Source organism: Choloepus didactylus, chromosome 18 (assembly GCF_015220235.1).
Source record: "Choloepus didactylus isolate mChoDid1 chromosome 18, mChoDid1.pri, whole genome shotgun sequence".
NCBI lineage: Eukaryota > Metazoa > Chordata > Mammalia > Pilosa > Megalonychidae > Choloepus > Choloepus didactylus.
The window spans coordinates 10,459,445-10,485,790 of NC_051324.1; the positions used below are offsets into that span (position 1 = coordinate 10,459,445).

General features: G+C 54.9%; 1 protein-coding gene and 1 non-coding gene across 10 annotated transcripts; both read right to left on the reverse strand.

Annotated features, from left to right (window-relative positions):
• Nucleotides 1-1,046: 1,046 nt before the first annotated feature.
• On the reverse strand, nt 1,047-26,133 carry CHD3 (chromodomain helicase DNA binding protein 3). Of its 9 annotated transcripts, none has more exons than XM_037810860.1 (40): nt 25,854-26,133; nt 21,201-21,313; nt 20,533-20,703; nt 20,176-20,300; nt 18,346-18,629; nt 17,975-18,105; nt 17,671-17,821; nt 17,297-17,490; nt 16,751-16,984; nt 16,344-16,547; nt 15,641-15,852; nt 14,780-14,911; nt 14,311-14,410; nt 13,709-13,900; nt 13,361-13,561; nt 12,834-12,971; nt 12,486-12,607; nt 12,160-12,333; nt 11,887-12,028; nt 11,529-11,660; nt 10,793-10,910; nt 10,459-10,583; nt 10,077-10,308; nt 9,600-9,766; nt 8,943-9,120; nt 8,500-8,565; nt 7,933-8,018; nt 7,655-7,788; nt 6,969-7,113; nt 6,654-6,816; nt 6,413-6,534; nt 6,182-6,317; nt 5,963-6,064; nt 5,654-5,782; nt 5,198-5,306; nt 4,869-5,001; nt 4,368-4,563; nt 3,145-3,308; nt 2,753-2,879; nt 1,047-2,261 (listed from the first exon to the last, which is right to left on the reverse strand). In XM_037810860.1, the coding sequence occupies exons 1-40, from the start codon at nt 26,131-26,133 to the stop codon at nt 2,140-2,142; spliced, it is 6,186 nt and encodes a 2,061-aa protein (XP_037666788.1). In that variant the 3' UTR covers nt 1,047-2,139. The 9 variants fall into 9 exon arrangements, with proteins under 9 accessions (XP_037666788.1, XP_037666792.1, XP_037666784.1 ...); XM_037810864.1 differs by having other exon boundaries at nt 17,297-17,472; nt 20,176-20,297; nt 25,854-26,110; XM_037810856.1 differs by having other exon boundaries at nt 4,322-4,563; nt 20,176-20,297; nt 25,854-26,110.
• On the reverse strand, nt 7,377-7,515 carry LOC119515034. Its single transcript, XR_005212931.1, has one exon.
• Nucleotides 26,134-26,346: the final 213 nt, after the last annotated feature.

The following is a 26,346-nucleotide window of genomic DNA, read 5'->3' on the forward strand; positions in this document are numbered from 1 at the left end:
TTGAAAGTTTTAGAGTGACGGCTACTGCTGATTTTAAAGTGACATCTCTTGCTGAAGAAATCCTCAGTTAATTCTGTGTGCATAACTAACTTACTGCATTGTAAGTTTTCTAAGTTAAAAACATGAACTTACTGAATGTGAATCTCAATTTTTCTAACCATGTTTTAGCAGTTTCCAGTCATTAAGTCTCAACTTAAATGGCATCTGTTTTGGGAGGCCTTTCTCCACCTTCAGCCCAGTGTAATTTCTTTCCCCACCCTCTCTATCCTAATGCCTTGTTTTATTTTCACTGCTTTAGTTTGCTGGTATGTTTTGTGGGCATCCCCACCAGGGTGTAAGTTCCACAGGAGCAATGACTGTCTGACTTGTATCTCTAGTGCCAACAGCAGTATGTACTCAATAAATGTTTGTTGAATTGATTATTTATGAATGTAATAGCCTCAAAAACTAAACTGACTGGCCTCTTTCAACCTCTGAGAAGCACTGGTGGTGCACAATGCACATCAAGGAAGAGTCCAGCAGCAGAACAAATCTTTGGCAAGCCACGAGGATCTGACCTCCAATGCCGCGAAAAAAAAAAACAACAAAAAAAAAAACAAGTGTACCTGGGTTCTCTGTTTAATATTGGAACTGAGCCCATGGAGCTGTAGTGACCTCTACTGACTCTTAGGGGAACTAAGCAACTTGAAGATGGACAAGGTGATCAAGAGGGTGGCTGGCAAGTGGTTTTGAACCCTGTCAGGCACTCCTCCCACTGCACGTGTCCAGTAAGCCCTGGTGGCTCCCTGGTCTCCACGCCCAGCACCGTCCAGATGTCTTGCTGCCCCCCTCCCTCCGCTGCTCCACCTCTACCCTGAGCTCATCACGTGGTTGGAATTGAAAAAGAGCCTGAGATGGTTTTAGTTGATTCAAGAGATGAAAATGAGAAAAAGGAAGTCACAAGAATAATGCTAGAAAGATGAATAAAATGAAATGGTAAAAAAGCATTTCCTTATTCCTCCCCCAACCAAAGAACCACCCCGCCCTCAAAAACAACAGAGCACACAGAAAGGAAAGTATAATTTATATGTACAACCAATAAACCTGATACAGAAGAGGGGATCGGTGTGAAAGAGACTGGGAAAGGGGCAGCAAGAAAGTGAAGGGGCAGCCAAGAGGAAGTGGGGGGGTTCGCCATGCAAACTGCCACTCTCCCTGGCCCCTCCTGGGAAGGGGGATGTCCCAGCCTGCCCTCCACAGTTTTGCTCTGGTCCCAGAGGTGTCAAGAGGAACGGGAGCCCCCTAACTGGGCTCCCTGCCTGACCCACTGAGCCCTAGCCTGTCCAGGCCTTGAGGAGGGAGGCCTGTCGTGTTCTCTCCCACCCTTTCTGGGTCATCTGGGGCCCTAGAACAGTTTGGGGAGCTCCTCTTTGGCTCAAGGGAGTATCGCCCAATCATTCCTCTTTTTGTAGGGGTGGTCCTTGGTCCCTAGGGAAGGGGAAGATTCCCAACACAAGATGCCGGAACACGGGAGGTAACTGAGCCAGCAAACGGCGCCTTTATTCGGAGGCTGAACAGCGATCGTCTCCCTCCCTTGTACCTGCTCCACCCTCAGTTTAGGGAGAGGTGGGGGAAGGTAACATGCAGCCACCCCTCCTCTTCCCTTCCTCCCTCCCAGGGCTCAGTTCCCATCCTTCTCTAAAAGTCTCTCTCCTCTCTTCAAAGCTCTTTCCCCCACAGAAGTTCCTAAGGGCCAGGCAAGGCTAATCCCCCACTGCTGCAGGAGATGGAGCTTATATTGCAGGAAAATAGACAGGGGAGGCTCCACCTCTTTCCTCCCCACAACCATTTACTGGGAAGCTGTGTAAGTTTGGAAGTTGGGGCTAAAAGTACTTGGAAGACCCTGCTGACCACCTCCCACCCAACCCTCTTCTCACCAGCACACTCTTCGAAGCTTGGTGGGAAAGGTGCACGGGAGTGGAGAAAGACTTTTAACGGCCCTTCTTGAAGAAGAGAGGAGCTATAGAGGGGCACAGTGCTCCTAGCCCAGCGGGGGCCCTGGGGGTGGGGAAGGTGGAGGATTGGCAGCAGGTCCCAGAGTCTGAGCTGGCAGCCGGCCTCGGGAACGGGGCCTGGCTGAAGGGCAGGCCTGGGATCCGGTCAGTCGTCTATACAGATCACCTCCCCGGCTCGGGGCTCCTTCCGATCCAGCCCGTCTGACACCACTGCCCCCACCATTTCCTTCTCCTTCTTCACCAGCACTGGAGGGCCGTTGGTGGCGGCTGTTTGGGAAGTGGGTAAGGAAGGGTCAGTCCCCACATCACTTCCAATAATACATCCTGACAACAAGTCTATGTTCATGTCTAGAACACCTCATGCCACTTCGATTTCCCAGGACGGGTGAGAAGACTGGGGCAAGCCCTTTCCCTGAGATTCCTCCTTATGCCACGTGAGTGAACACTTGTTCCAACTCTCAGGATACCTTCTTCTGATTTCATATCCTCTTCCCCGCAAAGCAACCCAGATGGAGGTGGCTTGGGTAGGAGGTGCCAAGTCAGAGAACCCCTGAACCCCTGGATGAGGTTTTTGACCATGGGGATGCAAAAGGGATGGGGAGAACAGCTCCTTTCCACAGGTGGTTGAGATGGGTAGAAAGAGGAGACAAAACACTGAAGGCTTCCAAGGAAAGGAGATGGGCTGGAACAGCAAAAGGGCAGCTGAGCAGAGATACAGCTCGGAAGGGGAGCAGGAGTGGGAGAAACGGGGAGCTGACCTGTGATGAAGGACCCTGCAGGCATCTGGCTGTAATTGGCGCCTGCGGCGGCCAGGGCCCCTACGGGTGCGGCGCTGAAGGCCGCCCCGTACCCTGGAGGTGTAGCGTAGGGACCCGGGGGGAAGGCCTGGAAGAGAGAGAGAGAGAGCAAGCTGACGTTAGAGGACTCACAGTCTCTGAGACAGAATCCACTATGAGAGAAACATCATGGGCCATACTCCAGAACTACTGAGGGGTGTGACATCCAGGCAGGGAGGCTCAGGCAAGGTGAAGAAAGAGTGTGTTCTAGCAAGTTGATATTCCGTATCGTACAGGATTCTGATGGAGGTATATGTATGTGTGCAGGAGGAGTACCAATGGGGAAAACTGGAGTTAGGGGGAAAGAGGGTTACCGGTGAGGGGTGAGGCTCCGTGCCCTTGCTGGCCAGCCGGCTGAGGATGCTGCGCTCGGACATCTGAAGGCGGGCTGCGATGGGGGGTATTCGGGACAGCGTGGCTGGCAGGCGGGTCACGTCCGCCTTCATGTCGCTCAGCAACTCCTCCAGCTGGTTCAGAACTGGGGCCCGGGCCACGGAGAAAGAAGAGCAAGAGAGGACAGGGAAAGAGAGAGATGGAGCCAGGAAGACAGACAAGGAATCAGGTGGACAGATAGAGTCAGAAAAGGAAAGAGGAGGACACAGGTGACAAAGAACCAGAGACCAAGAACATGACAGAAGTAGACAGAAAAAGAGAGCAACTCAGCGAAAAAGACAAAGTGTCAGGTAAAGAGACAGAGCAGATCACCGCAGAGGACAGGTGGAGAGAAAGAAGAGATTATGGAGAGAGGGAGGGAGGAGAGGACATTGGAAGACATGGGGGCGGGGGGTTGTCAGAACATCCCATACTGGAAGAGGGAGGTTTGGGGGTTGGGGATGATGGGGAGGAAACAGTCAGGGAGGCGGTAAGTGGTATCAGAGATTTGAGGAGTTGAGGTTGTAATGTATAAGGGGAGAGGGGAGTGTTAGAGGATCAGCATTACAGGTTCAAGGAATCAAAACAGGAATCAAAGGGGCCTGGAGTCAGTCACTACATAAAGTAGGACTAAGATGGTTAGAGGGCTCTGGAATTTCTATTATTAAGGTAAGAAAGTTTGGGAGAAAGGGTTGAAGGTCAAAGGGAAGTTCTGTGGGGTAGGGTCAGAGGGTCACATGGGTGGTAGTTTCTGCCTCAAGGGTGAGTGGGATGTGAGGGAATGTGATCTGTGGCATTGGGGTAAATGTTTTTGTGGTATATATGTAGGCCAAGGCCCTGGAGAGGGTGACATGAGCAGTATGGTGGGTGGGTGGGTCACTGAAGAGGTTTCACTGTATGTGGGGCACATGGGTAACGTCCCACCCAGTCTAAGGGAGGGCACGGACGCTGAATGCTATTACCCAGGGTAAAGGCTGGCTTGCACTAGTCCCAGAGGCTAAAAACCAAGGGGGTGCCAGGTGGGTAGGGGGTGGGGTTAGAGGTCAGAGGGGGGTGGTTCAGAGGGTGAAGGGGTCAGAGGGGTGGGAAGATCTGGAGGGGTGCGGGGTGAAGACTTACGCAGCGCTGTGGGCCCTCCCCCGCGCGGGGCCGCCGCGGCCCTTACCCTTGTGCAGGACGGCGTTGGCCGGCTTGTTCCCCGCCAGCGACTCCTTGGAGAGGTGCTGGTGGCTCTCAGCCAGGCACTCGGCCTCGGCAAAGCGGGCGTGGAGGGCCATGGCGGGGTGCGCCGGCTCCTGCGACAGGTTCAGGTAGGCCGCCCGCCGCAGCTGCTCCTCGATCACCAGCGCCTGCTCCAGGAGCTGAGGGCCCAGGGGTGGGATGTGAATGCAGGGACTGGGGAAGAGCAGGAAGGAGACGGGGGCGCCGGGCACAACTGGAGGCCCACCCTGCACTCACTCTGGCCCAGAGCACCCCCAGCTCCACACAGCTGCTGACTGTGACCCCAGCATCAGCCCTAACCCAGACCACAGTCCCCAACATAAGGTGACACGCAAGTGTGGATTCAACACACCAGGTGTTAACCTTCCCAAGATTCCAACCAGTTTGGTCCCGGTTCAGAGCTAAGCCCCTCTTTGACCCTATTCCTTTCTTCCCTGATCCCTACCTTGAACCTCCGGGCTAGGAATTTATTTTTCATCTCCAGAAAGTTCCCTTTATTGGCTTCAGTTTTAAAAGGTTCGTTGATAATGGCAAACTGAGCGTCATTCTGAATGTCCTGCCATCGTGCATAGCCGTGGCTGCCGGTGAAGGAAAGGGGGAGTCAAGGAATTGAACGGGGAACGGCTTGGCTGTGAAAACTTCCTCCTTTTGGCCGGACCTCCCCCAGGTGGGGTATGATCCCCCCTTCCCTGGGTGTGAACTCATCTTCTCTGTAGTTCTCTCTCCAAGCAGGGTTTTCAGCCCTTTTTCCCCTGCATTTCTATCAAAGGATACAGGACAATTCCAGCCAAAAGCCAATAGTCATGTCTTCGGTGCCAGATCTCATTGAGTTTCCCGGAGGAAATAGCTGCCCGTTCCTCATTCTGCCACAGTGTGTGAAGCTCTGAAAAGAGGGCAGCAGACAGAAGAGGCTTCAGGAGTCTGGGAATCTCATCCACCAGCAGAGAGGGAGCGATGAGGAAGCTGACTAGCGGGAAGGGATGAAGGGCACCTCAGGAGGAAGGAGGAAGGCGAGGGGTTAGGACCAAATTAGATATGAACAAGGTCCACGCTAGGATTGAGCACAAAGGTGGGACCAGGCGGCCTCTTCAGGGAGACTTGGGACCAGATCAGGGTCAGTGTGGGGGTTCTGGGGCAGCTGTGAGGCCCACTAAGCCTCTGGGAAAATGAGGAGCCCGTGCAGAGGGTCCGTCCCGGTGAGGAGTGGGCAGCAGCGAGTGCCCCCCGCACCTGTGAAGCCGCCGTCGGCGATGTTGAACATGAAGCGCGGCTTCTCCGCCCTCTCCTCACGGCGCCCGCTGGCGCGCGGCTCTTCTCGGGGCGGCCCCGGCCGGAGCTCCCGGTCCTCCTTCACGTCTTCTGCCAGGGCACAAGGACAAGTCTCACACTGCAGGACGGCCTCTGTCAGGCCCCGGGGCCACGACCTACGCTGCGCGGGCCCTCCCAAGGGCTGTCCACCCGGGACCCAGGCGCTCAGCCCCCGGCCTCAGCCCCCCGATTCCCTCGGGGACCCGGGTGACCAGCCCTTCCACCCTTTACCTCTCTTGCCCAAATCCCCCGCTTCCCCCTCCGGCCTCTCCCTGTGCTCCTGTCCATCCAACGGCTCCTCCTCCCCCCTCTCTCCTGGCGTCGACTCTGTGGCTGTGGGAGGGGGCAGGGGACAGGAAGGGAGGAGGTCACCCTTATCCCCTGGCCCCAGAAGAGGGAACCCCCAAGTTCAAATCGACCCCCCCATGACCCCTAAGGCCATGCGCCCACCTGATTTCTCTCCGTCCCCCCGGGACCCAGGTTCAGCCTCCATCTCTCCAGCTACTCCTAGCACCTCATCCTCTAGAGGGAACTTTCTCGGCTCTAGCCGCTCCCCAAGCGAAGGGGCTGGGCTGGGAGCATCCGTCTGGAAGAGGAAAAAGAGTCAGGATGACCTGGAGGGCTCCCAGGCCTCCAAAACCCAAAAACTCTCCCCTCATGGGGAGACAGGGATCTACACACCTCTGTCTCCATCTTATCCCCAATTCTGCTATCCTTCTCGGGTCTCTCCTCCTGGTTTTCAGCCTCATCCTTTTCAAGAGGTGTCCTTACTCCATCTCCTTTCTCACTGGGAGCTGGAGTGGCTGAAGGGGGAAGGGAGAGTGAGAAAGGCAGGGAGACCCCCACCCCAACTCCAATCCCTCAGTCTGAGCGAGGCCCTGACTCTCTCTGTCTCTCCAGCTATTCCCCGACTCGGGATTACCAGGCTTGGAGGTGCAGGGACTATTTGCAGCAGAAGCCTCAGGAGTGGTGGGCGACGTTTTGGTAGGAGAAGAGGCTCTAGATGAGCGCTTGGAGTCGGCACTGGGGTCGGGCATCAGCTCAGGCATGGACCAGCGCCCGTTGATGTGTTCAAACTCCTGGACCTGGGCGGGGAGAGGCAAAGGATCACCTCCAGGCAATGGACACGTGGGAAACCACAGTCCCCCACAATCTTGCACCCGTGTGAGTCCAGGACTCAGGGATGGAAGGCAGAGAAAGGGTAGGGCCTACACAGGGAGGCAGGGAAGACTGATACCTTCTTCTTGACGAGAGACATGACTCCGATGCGGGTCAACACCTGCTGGCGACTCAGTCCCTCCCGAGGGACCCCATCGGCAAAGGTTTCAGAGCCGTCTGCCCCAGGCTCACAGAGATGGCGCATGAACAGAGACACATAGGCCCTAAGGAGCGTGGAGTCAGGGGTCAGGGGCACCTCGCAAGGGCACAGAGCACAGGGATGGCTGAACTTCTGAGCCCCAAGCTCCCCAGGAGTCCTCCCTGGGCTTCTCGGTCCCACCGTTTCCATTCCTCCAAATCCTAACTCCCTGTCGGCCCCGCCCCTGGGTTTCCATGTCTCCTTGTCCTTGGTACTTTGTTCCCAGGCCCCATCAGTCAGCTTTTCATCGCTTGCACCAGCTCCCCTGCCAGGCTGCAGTGGCCCAGGGCATGTGAGGCTGGACAGCCCAGGCGAGGCCCCTTTCTCCAATGCCTCTCCCCTGGGGAAGGAGGCCCAGCCTCTCTACTCTAGGCTCGTCTGAGGGGAGGTGGTGTAGGCTGCGCCCACCCCCCAGGAAACCGAGCCAGGAAACTTGGTGCGGCAGGGAAGCTGATGATCAGTTGAGTAAGGTCACATCACATGGTGGCCAGAAGGAAGACAGTCACTTCCTGACACCCAAAGCTCCGACCCTCCATCCCACTCAGCCCCGTATGAGCCACACTCACTTAAACTCCTTTTCCGTCTTGCCCCGCAGGTCCCGCACCAGCCACTGAGTGGTGAAGGCGTCCTGAGGCGGCATCCCCCAGCGCATGACGGCGTTGAGGAACGCCTTCCGCTGCCGGGTGTTGAAGCCCAGTACCTGAGGGTGGGCACGGCGGGAGTCGGGGGTGAACGTCCCGCTATCTCACTTCTAGGTCTGTTCTACCCTCCGTGGCCCAGTCCTCCATCCCTGGCCTTCATTCCCTCCACAGAGAATTCATGGGTGCCCGGGCCCAGCTCTCACCTCGATGTTGCCCCCGACTCGAGCCAGCAGTGGAGGCAGTGGTTTATCCTTTTCGTTCCGGAGCTGCCTCTTGGACTGACGCCGCCCTGGGGTGGGGGAGGCAGGAGCACCGGACACTGGTTAGAAGGTCCCCTGCCTCTGCCCCTCAGTCCTTCTCAGGGCCCCCTTTCACAGACAGGATGCAGGAAAGGCCTGTGTCATGGCTAAGGCTCTTCCAAGCAGCGTCAGAACTGCTAACACAGTGAGTCTGAAGGAGTCAAGTCAGACTTAAAAACTAGGAGCAGACATTGCGTGCAGGCGAGCTTACTGGTGGGAATGATGCAACCCGGCTTGGTCTTTCACCTGGGCATCTAAGCTTTATGTGGTTATACATGTGAAATTTTAACAACATTTAGTTATCTCTGGGGAGAAAGATTATGGATGTATTTTTCTTTTTGGTTTATCTGCAATCTTTACTTTTTCTATAAAAAAAACCTTACCCTGTTTGTACAGAAACAGTGGGCTTAAAGGAAACTGAGTAGTAGAAGGGGAAGAACCCAGGTCCAAAGTCAGGGAAACTGATCCCACCTTCAGGACGTTCATCAAAGTCTTCATCTTCCTCCTCTGAGCCCACTGAGTATTCTGACTGGTTATCTGTGAGGGGAAAAGAGGGCCGGTGGACGGGAGGACCCCTGGATCAGCCTGTACCGGGGCCCTCTTTGCCTGGGTTCCTCGCCTTTGTCACTTTTGTCCCTGTGCCCTGGCTCTGGCCCTCCTGGGGTTGCTGGTTCAGTGTCCTTGGTCCGACTTTGGTGTCACATACCCTGAATCGTCTCCGTTGATCACACACACTATGTGGTGATCCCTGGGTGCCTACCCTGAGCCCTCTGCCACCATGTACAGTTTAAATCGCTTATAAACCCACCTGGCTCCAGGTAGTTCCCAGTGACCTTTCCTGGTCTCTTTCCCTTTAGCAGGCCCTGCCTCCGGGCCCCCCTATCCCTCATCTCCCATGGCTGGGGCAGGCTCACCTTGGTCTTCCTGAGCTGCGTCGTTGTAGTTGACTTGCTTTCGAACACGCTTGCCTTTGCCCAGGTTCCGGGCCAGGTCCTCCTGCTGCTGCTCGTAGTGATGCCTCAGCAACTTCTCCCAGTAGTCAGGGTCCACATTCTCCTCCTGCTTGATGATCTCTCGCTCGATTTCCTCAATCTGAAGGGCGCAGAATGAATGCTGGTGGCCTCCCTCTTCACCTGTTCTTCCAGCGCAACCAACTCCCTACTCTCCGGCCTCGGCTGAGTCCAGCCCTGCTGTTCCAAGCCCTCCTTCTTGATGCTGCAGACACTTCTGGACGGTGCACACTTCCCAGATCTCTCAGTGGAAATGTGCTTCTCCTTCTAAACCTCTCCTCCAATGCCCTCTGCAATCCTCCCACACTGACTCCGAAGGCACCCTTCTGTGTTTCTTGTTCTTTCTGTGCCTAAGTCTCTCTCCAAAGTCCTGTCTTACCCATTAGACCAGGAAGTTGTCTGCTGGGTACAGCTGCTCTTTGCCAGTTCCTAGGCTAAGGGGTCAGATAAAAACCAGAGCAGAGGGCAGCCTCCTACTGCAAGGACCAGGAAAGGACACTGCCCCTGAGGAACAGTCTGGGACAGACCCGTGACACCTCTCTCTCTCTCTCTCCCTCTCACCTTGTCTTCTTCCCGCACGACATACTGTGCCACCTTGAAGGAGCTGAGGTACTCGTTCATGTTCTGCACATCAGTGTCCTCCGTGGCATCCTGGTTCCGGTCCAAGAGCCGAGCGATGGCCTCATTGTCATAGTGAATCACGCTGCTGTCCTCCTCCTTGTTCTCCCCTGGTGGAGACGGAGAAGAAAAGAGGACTTTGGGTTCCAGCCAGAACCTTGGGCGGAACTGGAGAAAGGTCAGAGGAAAGCCTTCTACTCTGGGTCTTCCTTACGGGAGCTCTGGAGGAGAGAGGCTCTTTCCCTAGAGATTTTTTGTTTCATTTTTCGACCCTACTGGAGGAAAAGTGGCCAACCTTCCTCTGAGGACTATGAAAGGAGGCCCTTCTTCTCTCAAAGGCTACAGAGCAGCATTTTCTTCAGGGGGTTTCAGGAGAGAAGCCCAGGCCTGCTGTAAGGGAGCAGCAGAAAAGTTTCTCACCCTCGTTCTCATCCTTAAACAGCTCTTCAGTGCCGAACTTGAGGATGTCATCGAGCTCCTGCTTGGACATGGAGCCAGCCTTGGAGCCCAGCCCCGGCCGCACCACCAGGTGTGTCAGCATCATCTTCCTCTTGGCCACCTGTGTGATCCGCTCTTCCACTGACGCACGTGTCACAAACCGGTAAATCATCACCTTGTTGGCCTGGCCGATCCGATGAGCCCGGCTGAAGGCCTGTGAGACAGGAGAAGGGGCTGGGACAGGGCAGTGGTAGGGGAGACGCTGCCTACACGTGAGGGAAACCAACCCCCGAGCACAGCACCCTCCCTGGAACCCGCATTTCCTCTGTAAGAAGCACAGAGGCCCCAGGATGCGAGTTCCCACCTGAATGTCATTATGGGGGTTCCAGTCAGAATCAAAGATGATGACTGTGTCAGCAGTGGCAAGATTGATGCCCAGGCCCCCGGCTCGGGTGGACAAGAGGAAGCAGAACTGTTGGGCCCCAGGAGCTAGGAGGCAAGAGTTAGGAAATCAGTGTCTTCTACCCAGCAGTGCTGTTCACCTACTGCTAGCTGTTCTACAACTCTAAACAACCATGCCCTCAACTCAAAAGCCTAGGTGCCCAACAGCCCCTGTGCCAGTTCCCCGTCCTGCCCGCATCCCAGGGACCAAGCACCAGCTTCCCACACCACCAGGGACCAAGGCATCTCCCCCGCACCATTGAATCGGTCGATGGCCTCCTGCCTCAGAGCACCAGTGATGCCCCCGTCAATGCGCTCATACTTGTAGCCTTCGTAGTCTAAGAAGTCCTCCAGCAAATCTAACATTTTGGTCATCTAGAACAAGAGGAAAGGAAGATGTTCAGCATAACAAGGCAGCGAGGCGAGCCCTGTCTATCCTAACTGTCCCTTTACTATAACCCGAACAGTCCTCAGGCTTGTACCCCTGCCCGGTCTTAAGCAACCCCGGGGCTGCCCACCCCTCCCCCACCTCCACATATCCCACACTCTCATCATATTCTCGTGGCTTTAGAGCAGTTCTTCTAAGGCAGAGGTTCTTCCCTGATAGCCACTGAAAAGGTTTTGGGGGAATCTATGGACCCTCAGAAAATCTGCACAAAATTATATGTGCATTTTTCTGAAGTGTGGACCCATGGTTTACATCGAATTTCCAAAGGGTCTGTGCCCCCCACCCCCACCCTGTATACACTCGATAAAGTTAAGAAATATCCCAGTCCCAGAGACCTCCCTGAGGAGGTGGCTCACCCTGCTCCCCTTCAGCTCAAAAGAAGCTGGACTACAGCTTCCCACAGGATCAGGGGTCAGAGGCCAGCAATGAACTAGCTACAGCAGAAACCCTTAAGAGTGGGAGCCCGGGAGTGACAGTCTGGATGGTGAGGAGAGGGAATAAGAACACCACGGGGATGATAACAAGTGAGGAAAGGGCTGGGTCACCTGCGAGAAGATGAGAACCCGGTGTCCCTGCTCCTTCAGCTTCCGCAGCATCTTCTGCAGCAGCATAAGCTTCCCTGATGCCTTAATAAGTGCCCCACCCTCATAAGCCCCACTGGGGAGTTTTGGGGACTCCTGAAAACAAGGGAGGAGAAGAGGAGAGGGTCATGGATGTGCCCCCCTTCTTCCTGTGCCCAGAAAGCTGGAAGCCCAAATCAACCCAGCCTTGGCACCTCTCGCATTCTGACTCTTCTCAGGGATCCAGTCACTGGCCTCCCCGGCCCGGCTCCATCCCTGGGCTCAACAACCCCCATTTTCAGAGAACCAGGCATTTAACCAGTTCTCAGCAAGGTCTATCTACCATAGCAGCCACAGGAAAGAGGTATGGATGGTTGCAGCACTTCTTAAGATCCATCATGATGTTAAGTAGCGATACTTGGTTCCCACCACCTCGTGAATTCAAGGCCTCAAAATTCCGGGTCAAGATGTACTTGTAGTATTTCCTAAAGGCCAAAGAGGGGCAGAAAAGAGATACAATAAGGAAGCAATTATGATGATGTACTTGGTCACCGCCTTGTGGAAAACCTCCACGGCATTCCCGCCCCCTTATTCCGTGGCCTGCCCTGTGTCTCACTTCTGCATCGGGCTCAGCTCCACTCGAACAATGAGCTCTGTCTTGGCTGGCATGTTCTTAAAGACGTCAGCCTTGAGCCTTCGCAGCATGTGTGGCCCCAGCAAATCATGCAGTTTCTTAATCTGGTCCTCTTTGGATATGTCAGCAAACTCCTCCAGGAAGCCCTCCAGGTTGCTAGCAGCCAGGAGAGGAGAAAATCAACAGCACATCAAGTTCTTTGCCCCTTCATCTCAGGCTCTCTTCTCACCCTAGATTAATCTCCCACCAGGTCCTCTTCTAGGCCCCTCAACCTCTCATTTCTCGAGTCGCCTTAGGGAGTCACTTACTTAAACCTCTCTGGGGTGAGGAAGTTCAGCAGATGGAAGAGCTCCTCCAGGTTATTCTGCAATGGGGTCCCTGTCAGCAGCAACTTATGATCTATCTTGTAGCCATTGAGGACCCTGAAAAACTAGAAGATGGGGCAAGGAAAGGCAGGACAAAGGGCCTATCAGTGGCAAGACCTTTGTCTGCCTCCAGCTCCATTTCCCTCAGGATCAGAGGCTCCAAATCCCTAGTTCCTCTCCCTAGAGGTTCCAAGGCATCCTCCCAGACTCCAGAAAGCCCCTGGAACTTTTTTTTTTTCTTAGGACCAGGATAAATGATCCTAATTTCTGAGGTCTGGGAATCTCGCTCACCTTGGACTGGTTGTTTTTGAGCCGATGGGCCTCGTCCACGACGAGGCAGGCCCAGCGGATGGAGCCAAGCGCTGCCTGATCAATGGTGATCAGCTCGTACGATGTCAGGAGAACATGAAACTTCACCTGGGCTTCCCTCTGCCAACACAACCACTGCCCATTTGGTTGCCACCCTACACCCATGCACCTAAACCTCCAACCCCTTTTTTCCCCAGACACCTTGTCCTGACCATGACTCCCAAAAGGAACCAGTTATTCTGCCCTTCTGCTCGGATACCATGCAGCAATTACTGAGCATGGCCCCAAAACTTCCACTCCTATGTCCAGTCCTGACACTGATTAAGATATACACAGATCCACGTATGCCCCTGGGAGGGCATTCGCTCCAGAGCTGGAGTGCAGAAGGCATGAGGACAGGTGGAAGAAAGGAGGGAGAAAGCTGAGTGGGGAAGGAAGGAACAGAAATCCAGGTTGGGGCAAAGACAAGACATCTGGAGTCTTAGAGGATATGAGGTAGAGGGGCTCACCTTCATCTTAAAAGCCTTCTTGCCACCCTTGATGGCGTTGTCCTCGAAGGAAAACTCATTCTCACGAATGATGGCCCGGCTGTCCTTGTCTCCCGTGTATGTCACCACATAGAACTTGGGTGCCCACATCTGGAACTCCCGCTCCCAGTTAATGATGGTAGACAGTGGGGCACTCACCAGGAAGGGACCTTTCGTGTGACCCTGGGAGTCGGGGGGGCGGGGCTGTTAGTCTAGGCTTGCAGTTCTATACCCCAGTCCTCTGCCTGCCACACCTCTCCCCCTTCCTCAACCCACGCCCTCTGCCCCCCTTCCCCAGGCTGGGCCTCTAGGGGCCCTAGAATCCAGCACCTCCTTGTAGAGCGAGTAGAGGAAGACGATGGTTTGTATGGTCTTGCCCAGCCCCATCTCGTCAGCCAGGATGGTGTCAGTGCCCTGGGCCCATGAGAAACGCAGCCAGTTCAGCCCTTCCAGCTGATACATGTGCAGTGTGCCACCGGTGGCTGTGATAAACCGTGGCTGAGTCTCATATTTCACTGTCGGCTGTAGAGTCAAAAGTCCGAAAGTTCAAGGAAACAGCCAGTTGGTTCTCTGGTCACCTTCCCCCCTCCCTGACACTTTTACCAAGTTGGCTCACAACTCCCTCTGCTAAGACCTGAGCTTACCAAGAGTCTAGTTTTTAGTCTCTCCCCCTCACTTCTTAAAATGACACCCAGCAGCGCTGTGGGGAAGGGATGACTGGTGAAGAGCCCCATGCATCTGCTAGGTCCACTAGCTCTCTTACCCCTTATGCCCAAATTCCTAGCAACTTTTGGGGCAAGGCTGAATGCTGAAGGAAGAGGTACTGCTCAAAGGGGTTGCTGAAACTCTGGGAAGTTCTGTCAACAACCCCAGGGAAATCTACAATCACCATGGCTCCAGTACTGGGAGAAGGGCCAAGTGGGAGGACTTACATCGTTAGTAGGAGAACTGGGAGGCCCATCACCCTGCAGCTCCTTCTTCTTCTTCTTATACTTGCGGGGCTGGGCGGGGTCCTCCCCCATAATTAGTTCTCTGGGAGAAGAGTGGCCTGAGTGAGGCCTGGTCCTTGGGAACCCCCTCTCCTCTAGGAACCCATTCCAGACCTACTTTCCACTTTCCATTACCTAGGGTTTCTCCCATCTCCTTTCTCCCAGGCTCTTGTACCCTCATCCCCTGGGTTTCACCTCCAGAGCCAACCCTCCCTCTTCCTGAACGTCCCCTTCCTCATCACTCAGTCCACGTCTGCCTCTGGACCAACCCTGCCCCAAACAAGCCAGCCCAGCACCCCATTACCCTAAGCTCTGGATTGGATCTGTGCTGCTACACCCTCCTTTTATGCTGGAGGTTTTGCGTTCCTGCCCCATCCCCAGGCTCCCTCTGACCCATAATCAGTCCCCTCACCGGTGTCTCCAGTAGCTTTGCTTATGGTCTTCATATTCAGGGATATTCATTTCATCTTCCTCCCACGTGGACTGGTCATAGGGCAAGTCCCTCCATTTCACTAAATAGTGGTAATTCCCCTTTTTATCCATGCTGTGGGACGGGAGGCCAAGAGGAGGAGAAAGAGGTGAAAAACAGTATGGATTATAAATACAAAGAACACCGTCTAACACAATTAACAGCAAACAAAATTTTGTCACCTAATCCTCAATGGTGGGCTCCTGGAAGGGAGTCTAGAATGAGTGAAGGGCTGTCCTAACTTTTTGAGGACGACATCAGGAAAACGAACTAATACACAATGTCCCTTGGCTTCACTGGCACCTGTCCATCAGTCAGTCCTCACTAAGCACCTACTATGAGCCAGGCACTGGAGATTGGGCAGGAAACAAAATAGACCAATGGAGCTCATAGAGCTCACTTTCTATTAGGAAAAGGAGCAAGGAAACAAGAAATAATACACAGCATAACAGCAGGCAGTAATAACTCCTAAGAAGAAAGCAGTGCTAGAAACCAAGGTCTGGGTGAACCACATTTCTCCTGTTTTGCTTTCATGCTACCACCCGCAGATTCAAGTGTCTTCTCTTATGCTAGTGGGTATTAGAGGAGGCAATGAGAAAGGAGGTTGAGCTGGGCTGGGCTTTCCTCTCAGTTTTGCTCCAACTCCTAGACGAGAAAAGGCCCTCAGAAGGGCTGGAGCTGTAGTAAGAGTTGTCAACATTAGACCAATTATTTGGTTAACCAAAAAACTCTAACATGAGGCCATAACTGCAGCGAGGACAGTGTCACATCACAGGTAGGCCTTCCCACGGGCCAAGGATGTACCTGTGGTTGATGATTCGGTGGACGGTCATCCACTCTGGCTTGATGCCGAAACGATAGTACTTCTCCTCCATCTCGGCATAGTGCGGGTCTTTCACCTTGCGCTTGTCACTCTTCCCATCGTCCTCCCCAGAGCCGTAGTCCAGGGGTGGGGGCTCGTCCATGTCGTTCTTCCGTTGGTAGTTTCGGTACATCACCAAGTGGAAGATTTCCAGCTGATAGGGCACAGCCAGGGGGAGGAGATAGTCCAAACACCCAGAGGACAAAAGGGGACAGGGCAGAGGCCGGCAGGGGGAAGAGAATGGGGGAAAGAGAGGAATTAAGGAGGCTGGATAAGAGACACAGTAAGGTAAAGCCAAAGCAAGAAACCACTCAGGAGACAGCACCTGGGTGAGGGTATAATAAACAAAAGGAGGCAGGGAGCAAGGCTGCCAAGATCAGGGGTATTTGTAAGAAATGGCAAAAGAGAAGGAAAGAGATGGAGTTAAGGATGGCTATGTTAGATCTCAGGGAAGCTGGAGGTGAGGGGAAAGGACCAGAGACCAGAATCCCAGCTGGGAGCTAAGGAAGGAGATCGCGTGTGAAGGCCACAGGCCTGAAATGGGAGAAAGCAAAGGATACGGAAGATCAAAGAACAGAGGAGGAAGACAAGGTGGGGAAGGCGGGAATGGGGCCCAGGGGAGAGGGAGGCGAGAAGTCTTCATACCTGTAGCTCCTTGGCCCAGGAACAGTGCCAGTAGGAGAGTCCTACCCACTTGACAAAAAACTCTCGCTCTGATCTGCCTTGAAGAGGACGGGGGGCTGGGGCATCCGGATTTCCATCTGCCTGTTGGGGGGCTGGCATTGCCACAGGTGGTTCCCCCCACCGCCAGTGCAGGATCTTCTGCACCCGGCCTTTTAGCACGGGGCACTTCAGGATGGACACACACGAGAAGCAGGAAACAAAGAGGCGGAGAGCGTATTGTTAGGATATGAGGATTGGAGTCCCACCAGAGCATTGAAGGTTAAGTGTGGGGGAGAGAAGGGAAAGAGCGAGCCAGACATTTGGGCCCCAGCGATGGGGAAAGAACTGGGACCTGACAGTAAACCCGGTGAGGAGCCGGCCATACTCACAGTGCAGCGAGGACACAGCCACTCGCCGTTGGGGATGTCGGGCAGGGGTGGGTTCAGGCAATGAATGTGGTAGGAGGAGATGCAGGCGTCGCAGCACAGGAGCTCCCCGCCATCCTTGCACACGCGGCAGTACTCCATGTGATCGTCTTCTTCCTCCTTCTCCCCTTCTTCCTCTCCCTCCTCTTCATACTCTTCTTCCTCCTCCTTGGCCTCCCACTGCACCCCCTCCTTCTCCTGGGAGGCCAAAGAAAGACATAGAGACAGATGGGAGGAAGGAGATAAGGAGCAAGACCAGAAGACAGAGGCAAAGACAAGACACCAAAATCCTAGGGCGCAGAGGTGGGTGCAAAGGGACAGGACACCTCAGTTTCCAAAAATGTTGATCCTGGGGGCCCTAAAGGGATGAGGGAAAGGGGCAACTAGGATCCTAGACACTTAAACATCTGTGGCCCAGGCATGTGGGGTGGTGGGAAGCAGCCGAGACCAAGGAAGAGAGAGCCGGGTGGGTCCCTGAGAGCTGTAAGAGGCAGGGCACCAGGTACTCACACAGTGGGGGCAGCTCCACTTGCCCTCAGGGGCCCGGTCAAGCTCAGGATCAAGGCAGACGAGGTGGTAGGCACGAGGGCAGGTGTCGCACAGAATAATTTCCCCACCCTGCTGGCACACCTCACAGTAATCCTGGTGATCCGTCTCGTAGCCATCAACCTCCTCCTCCCCGGCCACTGCAGGACAGCCCAGGACTGTCACATACCCCAGTGGAGGCAAAGGGAACAGAGAGAGAAAGAGAAAGAGGGGGATGAGGGTCGGGAAGGGGAGAGAGGGAGAAGGAACGGCTTAATAGAGAAGTCAAAACTGCAGATAAGTTGAAAGAATGAGAGGAAGGCACAACGGCAGGATCCCACATAGCTAACACCCCTTACCCTTCTTCTTCTTCCTTCCTGGCCGGCCCCTCTTTAGTTTCTTGGTGCGGAGAGGGCCATCAGGCCGCCCGGAGGCACTGTGGACACTGCCACTGTCCAGGTCTGACTCCTCGGCCTCTGGTTCAGGGCCCTCATCACTCTGCAAGACATACTGCCCGTAGCACCAGGGCGGTCAGCAAGACGGACAGGATCCCACCCCCTCCCCGGGCCTGGGGCTCCCCACTCCAGCTTCCCTCAGGGAGCCCGATGTCTGGACTCCAGCCTTCGGCCCCCAGGTGTTTAGTGACAGGGAGGGGCCACTCACCGAGCCTGCCTTCTTCCTTTTGCCACCGAGCAGACCCAGTTTGATTTTGAGTGGTGCCATCTTCTTTCCCCGAAGCTTCTTACGCCCATCAGGCATGCGGGGGCTCTTACTCCTCCTCTTATGGCCGGGACCTGAATGATGAGAGGGCAGGAAAAGAGAAAAAGCAGAGGCTATCACAGATCCTAGGATTATGGAGGTCACAGGGTGCCCGGACTCTTCTCTGGGGGCTGTGATTTCACCAAGAGCCCGCCTTGGAAAGCATTTCTCCTCCAGCAATCAGGGCTCGGAAGACAAGAGTTCTAGGCCATAATTTGAGAGCAGGCAGTTTGGAAGAGGGAGTTGACAATGCTCAGAAGAGGAGGGATCCTTACCTTTGCCCTCTTTGGTTTTGGCTCTTCGGATGGGTGGGGGCTGGATATCAGCAGCAGGGGGTGGTGGAAGGGTGGGGGTTCCGGAAGGTACTATGGGGGTGGCCGATGAGACAGCAGCTGACACCTGCTCAGCTACAGCCGCCGCCGCTGCCGCCGCCGCCGCTGCCACAGCAGCTGCTGAGCCCTTGAAGGGGTTGTTGGCGCTGAACTCTCTCCATTTGGCCCCAAGGATGGTCATCATCTTAGACATTGGGATCTTAGGATTCTTCTTAGCAATTAGGGGCCTGTGAAGACAGAATTAGAAGACTCAGACCTTCACAGAGGGCCTGGGAATACTGCCATTTCCCCTCCTCAATTAAGTCCATGTATGGCCTAGGATTCCTGGGTGGTGAAAATATGCCCTGTTAAGAATTACATCAATTAAAAAATAAATTTTTAAAAAAAGGGAAAAAGGAACAGGTTAATAAAATAAAACAGATGGTAGCACAACGTTGGGAGTGTAATTGACACCACTGGATTATATACTTGAAAGTGGTTAAAATGGGAAATGTGATGATAAACGTTAATACAATAAAAATTTAGGAAAAATAAACAGGAAAAAATATAGAAAAGAAAAAACAAAGAAATATTAAAAAATCAAACCTCAAAAACAGAAAAGAATAAAACAAAACATAAACAAAAATGCTTTACTTTTGTACACTGCTTTATCGTTTATATAATCCTTCCACATATGGTATATTTCACCCTCACGATCATACTACAAACTGTTATGGTCCTCTGCATTTTACTAATAAATTCCATGGGCTCTGAAGAGGGGTCCTGCCAGTTGGAGTCTGAAAGTGATGGGACACGCTGGTTCTGCACTAGAGACTGTGTTACACTCCTGTGAGAGTTCACGGGAGACCCAGGGCTCACTCAGACCCGAGGCCGGGCTGACCAAAGCACTGTCTTTGGCGGTGGGGTAAGTGAGGCAGCAGTTACAAGTTACTGAGGGCTCCCAGATGGCCCAGGCATAAACTGTACTATGCTTTCCATTCATCATCCCATCAGATTTGTACAAGATTCCTATGAGGCACGTGCTGTTATCGTTCCCATTTTACAGATGACAAAACTGAGGATCAAAAGTAATTTGCCTGAAAATGTTCAAAAATTGATTGTGATGATGAATGTACAACTATATGAAGGTTACTGTGATCAGTTGATTGTACACTATGGATGACTGTATGGTATGTGGAATATATCTCAATAAAACTGAATTAAAAATTTAAAAGGTAATTTGCCTAAGATGGCCAGGCCACCAAGTGGAAGCGCCAGGACCTGTGCCTCAGCCAGCTGCCTCCAGAGTCTTGAACTGCCAGGTTCAAGTGCCTCCGACCCACAAGGCATCGCTGCTGTTCCCTACTCTACTTTGAGAGCCGCTGAAGCTCCGGTCCCGCTGCCAGCAGCGCAGCCTCCATCATTACCGGAGCCAAAGGAAGGCAAAGGCTTGGTAAGTAACTGAGCAAAGGGAATTCCGGACACTGGTGGGATCTCTCGATTCCAATCTAGAGAGTTTAGGGGAAAATGGAACCGTTAGGGCAGGGAAGAGCCGTCAGCCCTGACTATATTCCCTTGCTAGAGAGTTTCCCAACCTAGCACTGGGTTCTTAACTGGGGTCCTTGGATCCTTAGGAGTCCAGGAACTCCTCGAAATTATGTATGGAATTTTGTGGGTTTATGTTGTGAATTTCTCCTGAGAGCAAGTTCTTAGCTTTCGTCAGAAACCAGGGGCGTCCAGGGCATCCCCCAAGCTGAGAGTTTCAGTTGAGAGGACTCCCCGGTCCCGCCCCACCTCATGAACTGGCTGAAGGCTTTGTAGTTGGTGAGTGTGTGGTAATCCTCCTCCGAGAACACGTGCTCCACATCCTCCAGGCCCCAGGTGAGAAGCAGTGTTGCTGAAGACTTCTGTTCCACCTGCTGGGGGACAGACACGCATCTGTGGTGAGGTGGGAGCTCCTTGGCCTTTACCTGGGGGTCCCCATAAGCCCCTCTCTAGTCACCCTACCCGCTTCCCTGGACTTTCTTGCCCCCTGCTCTGTTCTCCAGGCCAATCCCCTCTTCCCTGAGCACCACTCCCTTGGGGCTGCTTCTTCCTCCTCGTGCCTGTCTTTAATACTCATTTCTGACCCCCCTCTCTAGCTCTGCTCACCTTTTGCCCCCCATCTCCCTCCCCTTTTTTCCGCCGCTTTGTCTTCTTCTCCTTTTTTTCTCGGTGCTTCCGTCTTCGTTTCCTACCCGGTCCGGTTCCATATTCGCTGCCCCCACTCTCTGACTTCTCCCGGTACTCATCTCGCTCAGAGCCGAATTCCTCCTCGCTGTCCTGAAGGAGAGAAAGAAAAAATGATGTTTATTTAGTGCTTCCCATGTGCCAGAACTGTTCTTAGCACATAACATATATTATCTTTTAATCCCCAAAATGACCCTAGGAGATAGTTATTGGCTTTGTATAGATGAGGAAACAGAGAGCTAAATAAATTGCCCACAAAAACAGAATCCTGCCAGTGTCTGAACTCAGGTGGTCTCCCCCACCCAGAGCCTGGGCTGGCAACCACTTCTTACTACGGCGAGTCACATCCGATGACTGGGCTCTTCCCCAGGTGGTACTGAGTGAGACCCAGGCCTGGCAAGAGGGGCCAGGCCTCCCCAAATCCCCCTCCCCACCACCCCCGATAATCGAGATCAGAGAAAATGTAGGTTTCTGAGCCATGACTGGGGGCACCCAAGGAGCACCCTGAGGGTTCCTGAGAGTGAGTTGGATAAAAAAAGGGAATGGCCCTCCTGAGCCTTGTTCCAGACACAGGAGTCCCTGAAACTTACAAGCTTCTTGCGTTTTCGGGGTTTTCCTGGCTTGTTTTCCTTCTGCTTCTTGGGTCCTCGTTTTCTCTTCTTTACACCCAATGCTGAAGGCAGCAACCGAATGTCTTCCTTATCTTTGGAGCAGAGAGCACCAGGAAACCAAAGGCTTCAGGCTCCCAGCCTCTGCCGTCCCCCGGCCTCACCCTTTCTCACTGCTCAGTTCCCACTCTCTAGGAACTCGGGCATTAACTCCTCCAAAGCCTGCCTCCCCTCCCGGGATGCAAACAGAGAGTGTTTCCAGGACTCTGGGATGCTCTGGTTCTGAATGGGAGGTCAGAGGTCAAAAGGGAGAGCAGCCAAACCACTCCCTTCTCTCCTCTCCTACTAACAAGGGACCAGGCTCCAGGCCACGGGCTCTGACGGTGGCAGGTCCTTTCAGTCCCCGCCAGGGCTCCTCCTGCCTTCTCCCTCACTTCGCCAGCTGGCATGCTGCCCAGGAACCGGGGAAGCCATGCCCAGCTGCTGGCCTGGCCTGACCCCAGAACTTGGAGTGGGGAGACACAAACTGGCAGCTCCCTAAGCCAGATGCTGAGAAGGGAGAGCCAAAGGCTGGACACCTGGGTTCTCACACTAACACCCTGGGGCCCTGACGCCCTTTTTGGGAAGAAGCAGGCCTCTATTTATACTTCCTCGGATAATCACCAAGCCTCCTGTCACCCCAACATAGCCCTGGAGGAAATGAAATCCTTAAGTCAGTCATTTTCACTTCTTGCCTACAGGACCAAAGTGTCTGGCTCCTTCCTCACACCCAAACACAAACACAGCAGGAGAAAGTCTCCACAATTACCTAACATTCCTCCTTCTCCCAAGTATCCTATAATCTGCCTTCAAATCTATACCCAGACCCTGCTCCCTTTGAGAACTCAGCAGCCCTACCCTTTGTCCCCTGGTCTCACCTTTCATTTCCACATTTAGTCTCAGGCATCCTGACCCATTCATAGTGACTCAAACTTTGGAAGCCCAAAGTTAAAGGTACAGACAGACACACAGAGCATGTACATCCTCCAATGTGAGTGCACATGCACACACGTTCTCATGAACATAAAAATACAGAGGACGGCCTGTACCTGCTTTCAGCAGGCCTAGGTCCCTGGCTTTCTTCCCAGATGTCTCTGTCTGAGGACTCAGGTCATGTTCTTCCCTGATGTCCCCCCACCTCATCCTCTATGACTTCTGCCAGCGTGTGGAAGCTTGGGGGCCAGTGAGTTACCCCACGTAGAGGAAGACACTGATGCCCCACAGACACGGGGCCCGGGTTCACCTCCCTCCCCCACGAAGCACTAGACCAACCAGCCAGACCTGTCCTGTTGAGGCAGCTGCTGCAGGAGGGGAAAGAGGCTTGGCCCAGCCTCTTGCTCTAGGACACACAATCCTTCCTCAGTGGCCAGCGGAAAACAAGCCACAATTAACACCGGAGGCCTCAGTTTCCATCGCCTCTGAATCCAGGCAATGCCTTCCTTCAGTGCTACCTGTCCTTGTCATTCCAGCACCCTGTCTCCTTGTGCAGAGAGATACTGGACTGTGGGTATGGACTTGTGGGCAGAAAATCCAGGCTGCCCAGAGTGGGGAGTGTAATAGGAAGTAAGTACCACGCTGGGCCCCAAGGGCCTTTCCCTAACCCCAGGGACTTGGGTTAAAATGAACATGGAAACAGAGGCTGCCGGGGCAGTGGCGAGGGCAGGTCATCTGGCTAAGGACCGGGTCCACGGTCTGGGTCACCGCCAGCTGGGGACACGTCACAGCCTGTTAGCTGCTCTCCCCGCCTCACTCCAACCGGGGAAGACGCCGGTGGCGGGGAGAGCCAAAAGGAGAGGGGCACGGAAGGGAAAGGGAGGGAAATAAAGCAAATCTAAGTCCCAACCTCTGTCTCACCAGCTACTCAATGCTGGCCCGGAGCCCAGACGCTCCCACATCCCGGCTCAAATCCCGGGAAAACGGGGCGGGGCCTGGCGCGCGGAGCAAGGGGGCGGAGCCTCCGCGCAAGCCTCGCCTCCCGCCCGCCCCTCTCGTCTTCTAATCTCACCATCAATCTCTCACACATATATTTATTTTTTCTCAAATTCTCCTCCCTCCCCCACAACGAACCACCATAATAGGTCTGTTGCACATGCGTACTGCACGCAGGGGGTGGGTTTGTATTTTCAGGCCTTTTGCAAAGAAACTACCAGAATTTTCCGCACCACCCACAATCATTCCCCACCCCCACCCCCAAGGAATCACTTCTATATATTATGTTATATTATTTCTCTAGACTTGCCAGAAGGGGGAGGGTGGAGAAATGAGTTTTTGGCTTCCTGCTCCCTTCCCCCATCAACACGAGTGCTATTATTCTAAACGTTTAACAATGTAAGGAGACTGGAGAGAGGGGGAGGGGATAAAATTGATCTTGGGTAAGAATGTAAAACAAAATGGTGAGAAAGCAGTCAGAATGAAAAACAATGGAAACCTCGAATAAGTACAAATTCATATTCTAGAAAAGGGTGAAGGAGGGCAACCTGAGCACATTTCCTTAGAGGGTTATTTTCCCCACACTTAGACAGAAATAATGAGCAGACTAAAATTATTTTCCCAAAGTTTTACCTCAGAAAGTCATCTGAAGGGGTGTATCTGGGTCACTCATTTGACTTGGAGGGCTGAAAGGGGAGGGAAAAAATTGCCCTGGGAAGGAGGGGAGGCGAGCTTTCATTACAAACCTAAAATTTTAAAAGCAGTTGACATTTCTTTTCATCTATTCAAAAAGCAAAGAGGGAAAAGGGGAGGGAGTACTGACACAAAGACCCAGCTCAACCTTCGTCTCTCTCGCAGAGATCCAGATCCCTCGCTTCAAAAAAGCGCAACTACCACTTTCCAAGTTCAGAATCCCAGTGGGTGAGAGCTATCAATGCCCTAACCAAACATGACATCCTTTCCCCATTCCCCTTTTTAGTACCTTTGTTGTTTTCCAGGCACCCCCACCCCTACCCCCCACTCCTTTATTCCTTCCCCCTCACGCAACATCAGTAGACTGGCTGGGATAAGTTCGTTAAAACTTTTCCCTTTTTCACACAAGTCTGGGCAAAAAAGTGACTTTATCCTGTTTCTCTGAGACACACAGCCCCCGCCCCCACCCCCCAAGAAAGTTCCACGCACTCCCTCTCAAAGCTTGTCTCAACCTGGCAGGGACATTTGCCACATAAGCCACGCAGATCAATATGACAGTTTTTACAAAAAGAACGATGTTAGACATTTTGAAGTTTGCTGCATTTGTCCTGCATGGCACCCAGAGGTGTGGCTGTCCCCTTTCGTTCCCCAAGCAGGGGGTGTGCACACCGTAATGCTCACTTAACCCTGGAGAAGACTAGAAATAACCCCACGAGCAGGTGGTCTGAGTGGGGCCACCACTGGGTGCCTGAGAGGCAGCCAAGGCAACCGTCTGTCCCCTCCACCGCCGTCGGTGTTGTTGCCCAGAGGGTGCCGGCTGACTTGTCACCCCGGGGGAGGGGTGCCGAGTGGTGGTCACGCTGCAGAACAGCTAGGTGGGCAGTGCACGCCCCCAACGTGGTCAGGGTGTGGGTGGTTCCAGCGGGAGAGTGAGTGACAGGGGATGGCAGCCACGTGAGAGTCACAGCTGGGCAGCTGGGCCACCCCAGACTGACAGGGTCATGGGGAGGGGGGTGCCGCAGTTGACACAAAGAGCCAAGAGCTGGGGAGGGATGAAGGGGTGGAGTTGGGGGCTTCGGGTTCTCCCAGGCACTCTCTTCGGACTCCCCAGTTTTAAGTGACGGCTCTTCCTATTCCAAGCCGGGGCGGCGGGGGGGGGGGATGGTGGTGGGGTGAGCAAGTCCTATTCCAGGAAGTGGTCTGCGTGAAGTGTGGCCACCACCCGCCCCCGGTCATCAGCCGCCCACAAACAGCCACACGACCCTTCCCCCACGTGCCACCGCACACCCCTGAGTTGGCGGGCACCAAAGTCCCCGCAGGTGGGGGGGGTCCGAAGGCCACCGTCCCCCCTCGGCCTTTCTAACTCCTGCCGGTTGAGGGTTAGGGCCGCGGTCTGCTCCCTCCGCGGAAACCCCATTTTCCCTCGGCCCAACCCCACCGGGGCCGAAGCCCGAGGGGCGCTCGCGCGGCCGCCCCTCCCCCACGCGCCCCTCCCCCACGCGGCCGCCCGGCCGCCGGGGTCTCCGCGGTCCCTCGCTCGGCCAGGGAGGGGGCCCTGGCTTCGCCTCGGCCGTTTCCTGCCTACCCCCTCCCCGCCGAGGGTAAAAAAAAAAAAAAAAAAAAAAAAAAAAAAAAAAATCTCCTCCTCCTCCTCCCCGGAAAGCCGCGACCGAGTGGCCCGGTCCGCGCGCGCAGCTCGCGCCCAGCGCTCTCCAGCCGGGGCGGCGGCGCGGCGGCAGCGGCGGCGGCGGGGGAGGGGTGCGGGGGGAGGGGAGGAGGCCTGGGCCCGCGGCCGCCGCCGCCGCCGCCGCCCGCCCGGATCGCCCGGACAGCCGGGGGGCGACGGGCCGAGACGGCGCCCGGCGTCCGGATTCGCCTCGGCTCGGCCGCGCGGTGGGTGCCTCGCCCCCGGCCGGCCTCGCGCGCCCGCCCGCGGCGCCCGCTCGGGGCTGGGGGTTCGTGGCGGCCCCTTACCTGGCGGCGGGGGCGGCGGCGGCGGCGGTGGCGGGGGCAGCGGGGGCGGCGGCGGCGGCGGCGGGAAGAGGTGGCAGCCGGGGGGGCTGTAGCGGTCGCGGCCCCGGTAGTGGCCCGGCCCGCGCCCGAGCACTCCCTCGTCCTCGTCCTCCTCATCGTCCTCGTCGGCCGCCTCCACCTCCTCCTCCTCCTCGTCGCCCTCTTCTTCCTCCTCTTCTTCCTCCTCCGACACCACCATCTCCTCCTCCTCCTCCTCCTCGTCCCTCAGAGGGGAAGCCATCCTGTGGCTCTGGCCCCCCCCACCACCCCCCCACCCACCGCCCGCCCGCCTCCCCCACCGCTACCACCACCACCACCACCTCCTCCTCCTCCTCCTCCTCCTCCTCCTCCTCGGCGGCGTCCTCCTCCTCCTCCTCACCGCCTCCCCCAGCCCCCAAAACCCCCGGGCCACCCCCCTCCGAAACCCCCCCCTCGGGGCCGCCGTCTGAAGAGG

Bases quoted from the DNA above. Each gene is read 5' to 3' on its own strand.
- CHD3 (XM_037810855.1), bottom strand. From the start codon at position 26,091: ATGGTGGTGTCGGAGGAGGAAGAAGAGGAGGAAGAAGAGGGCGACGAG. The intron at 14,411-14,779 runs GTGAGGGGACTG...CTCTTCTCCCAG, and splicing joins CAAAGCTACTGGAGACACCG to AGAACTAATTATGGGGGAGG. The intron at 7,114-7,654 runs GTGAGTGTGGCT...CACGCTCCTTAG, and splicing joins AAGACGGAAAAGGAGTTTAA to GGCCTATGTGTCTCTGTTCA.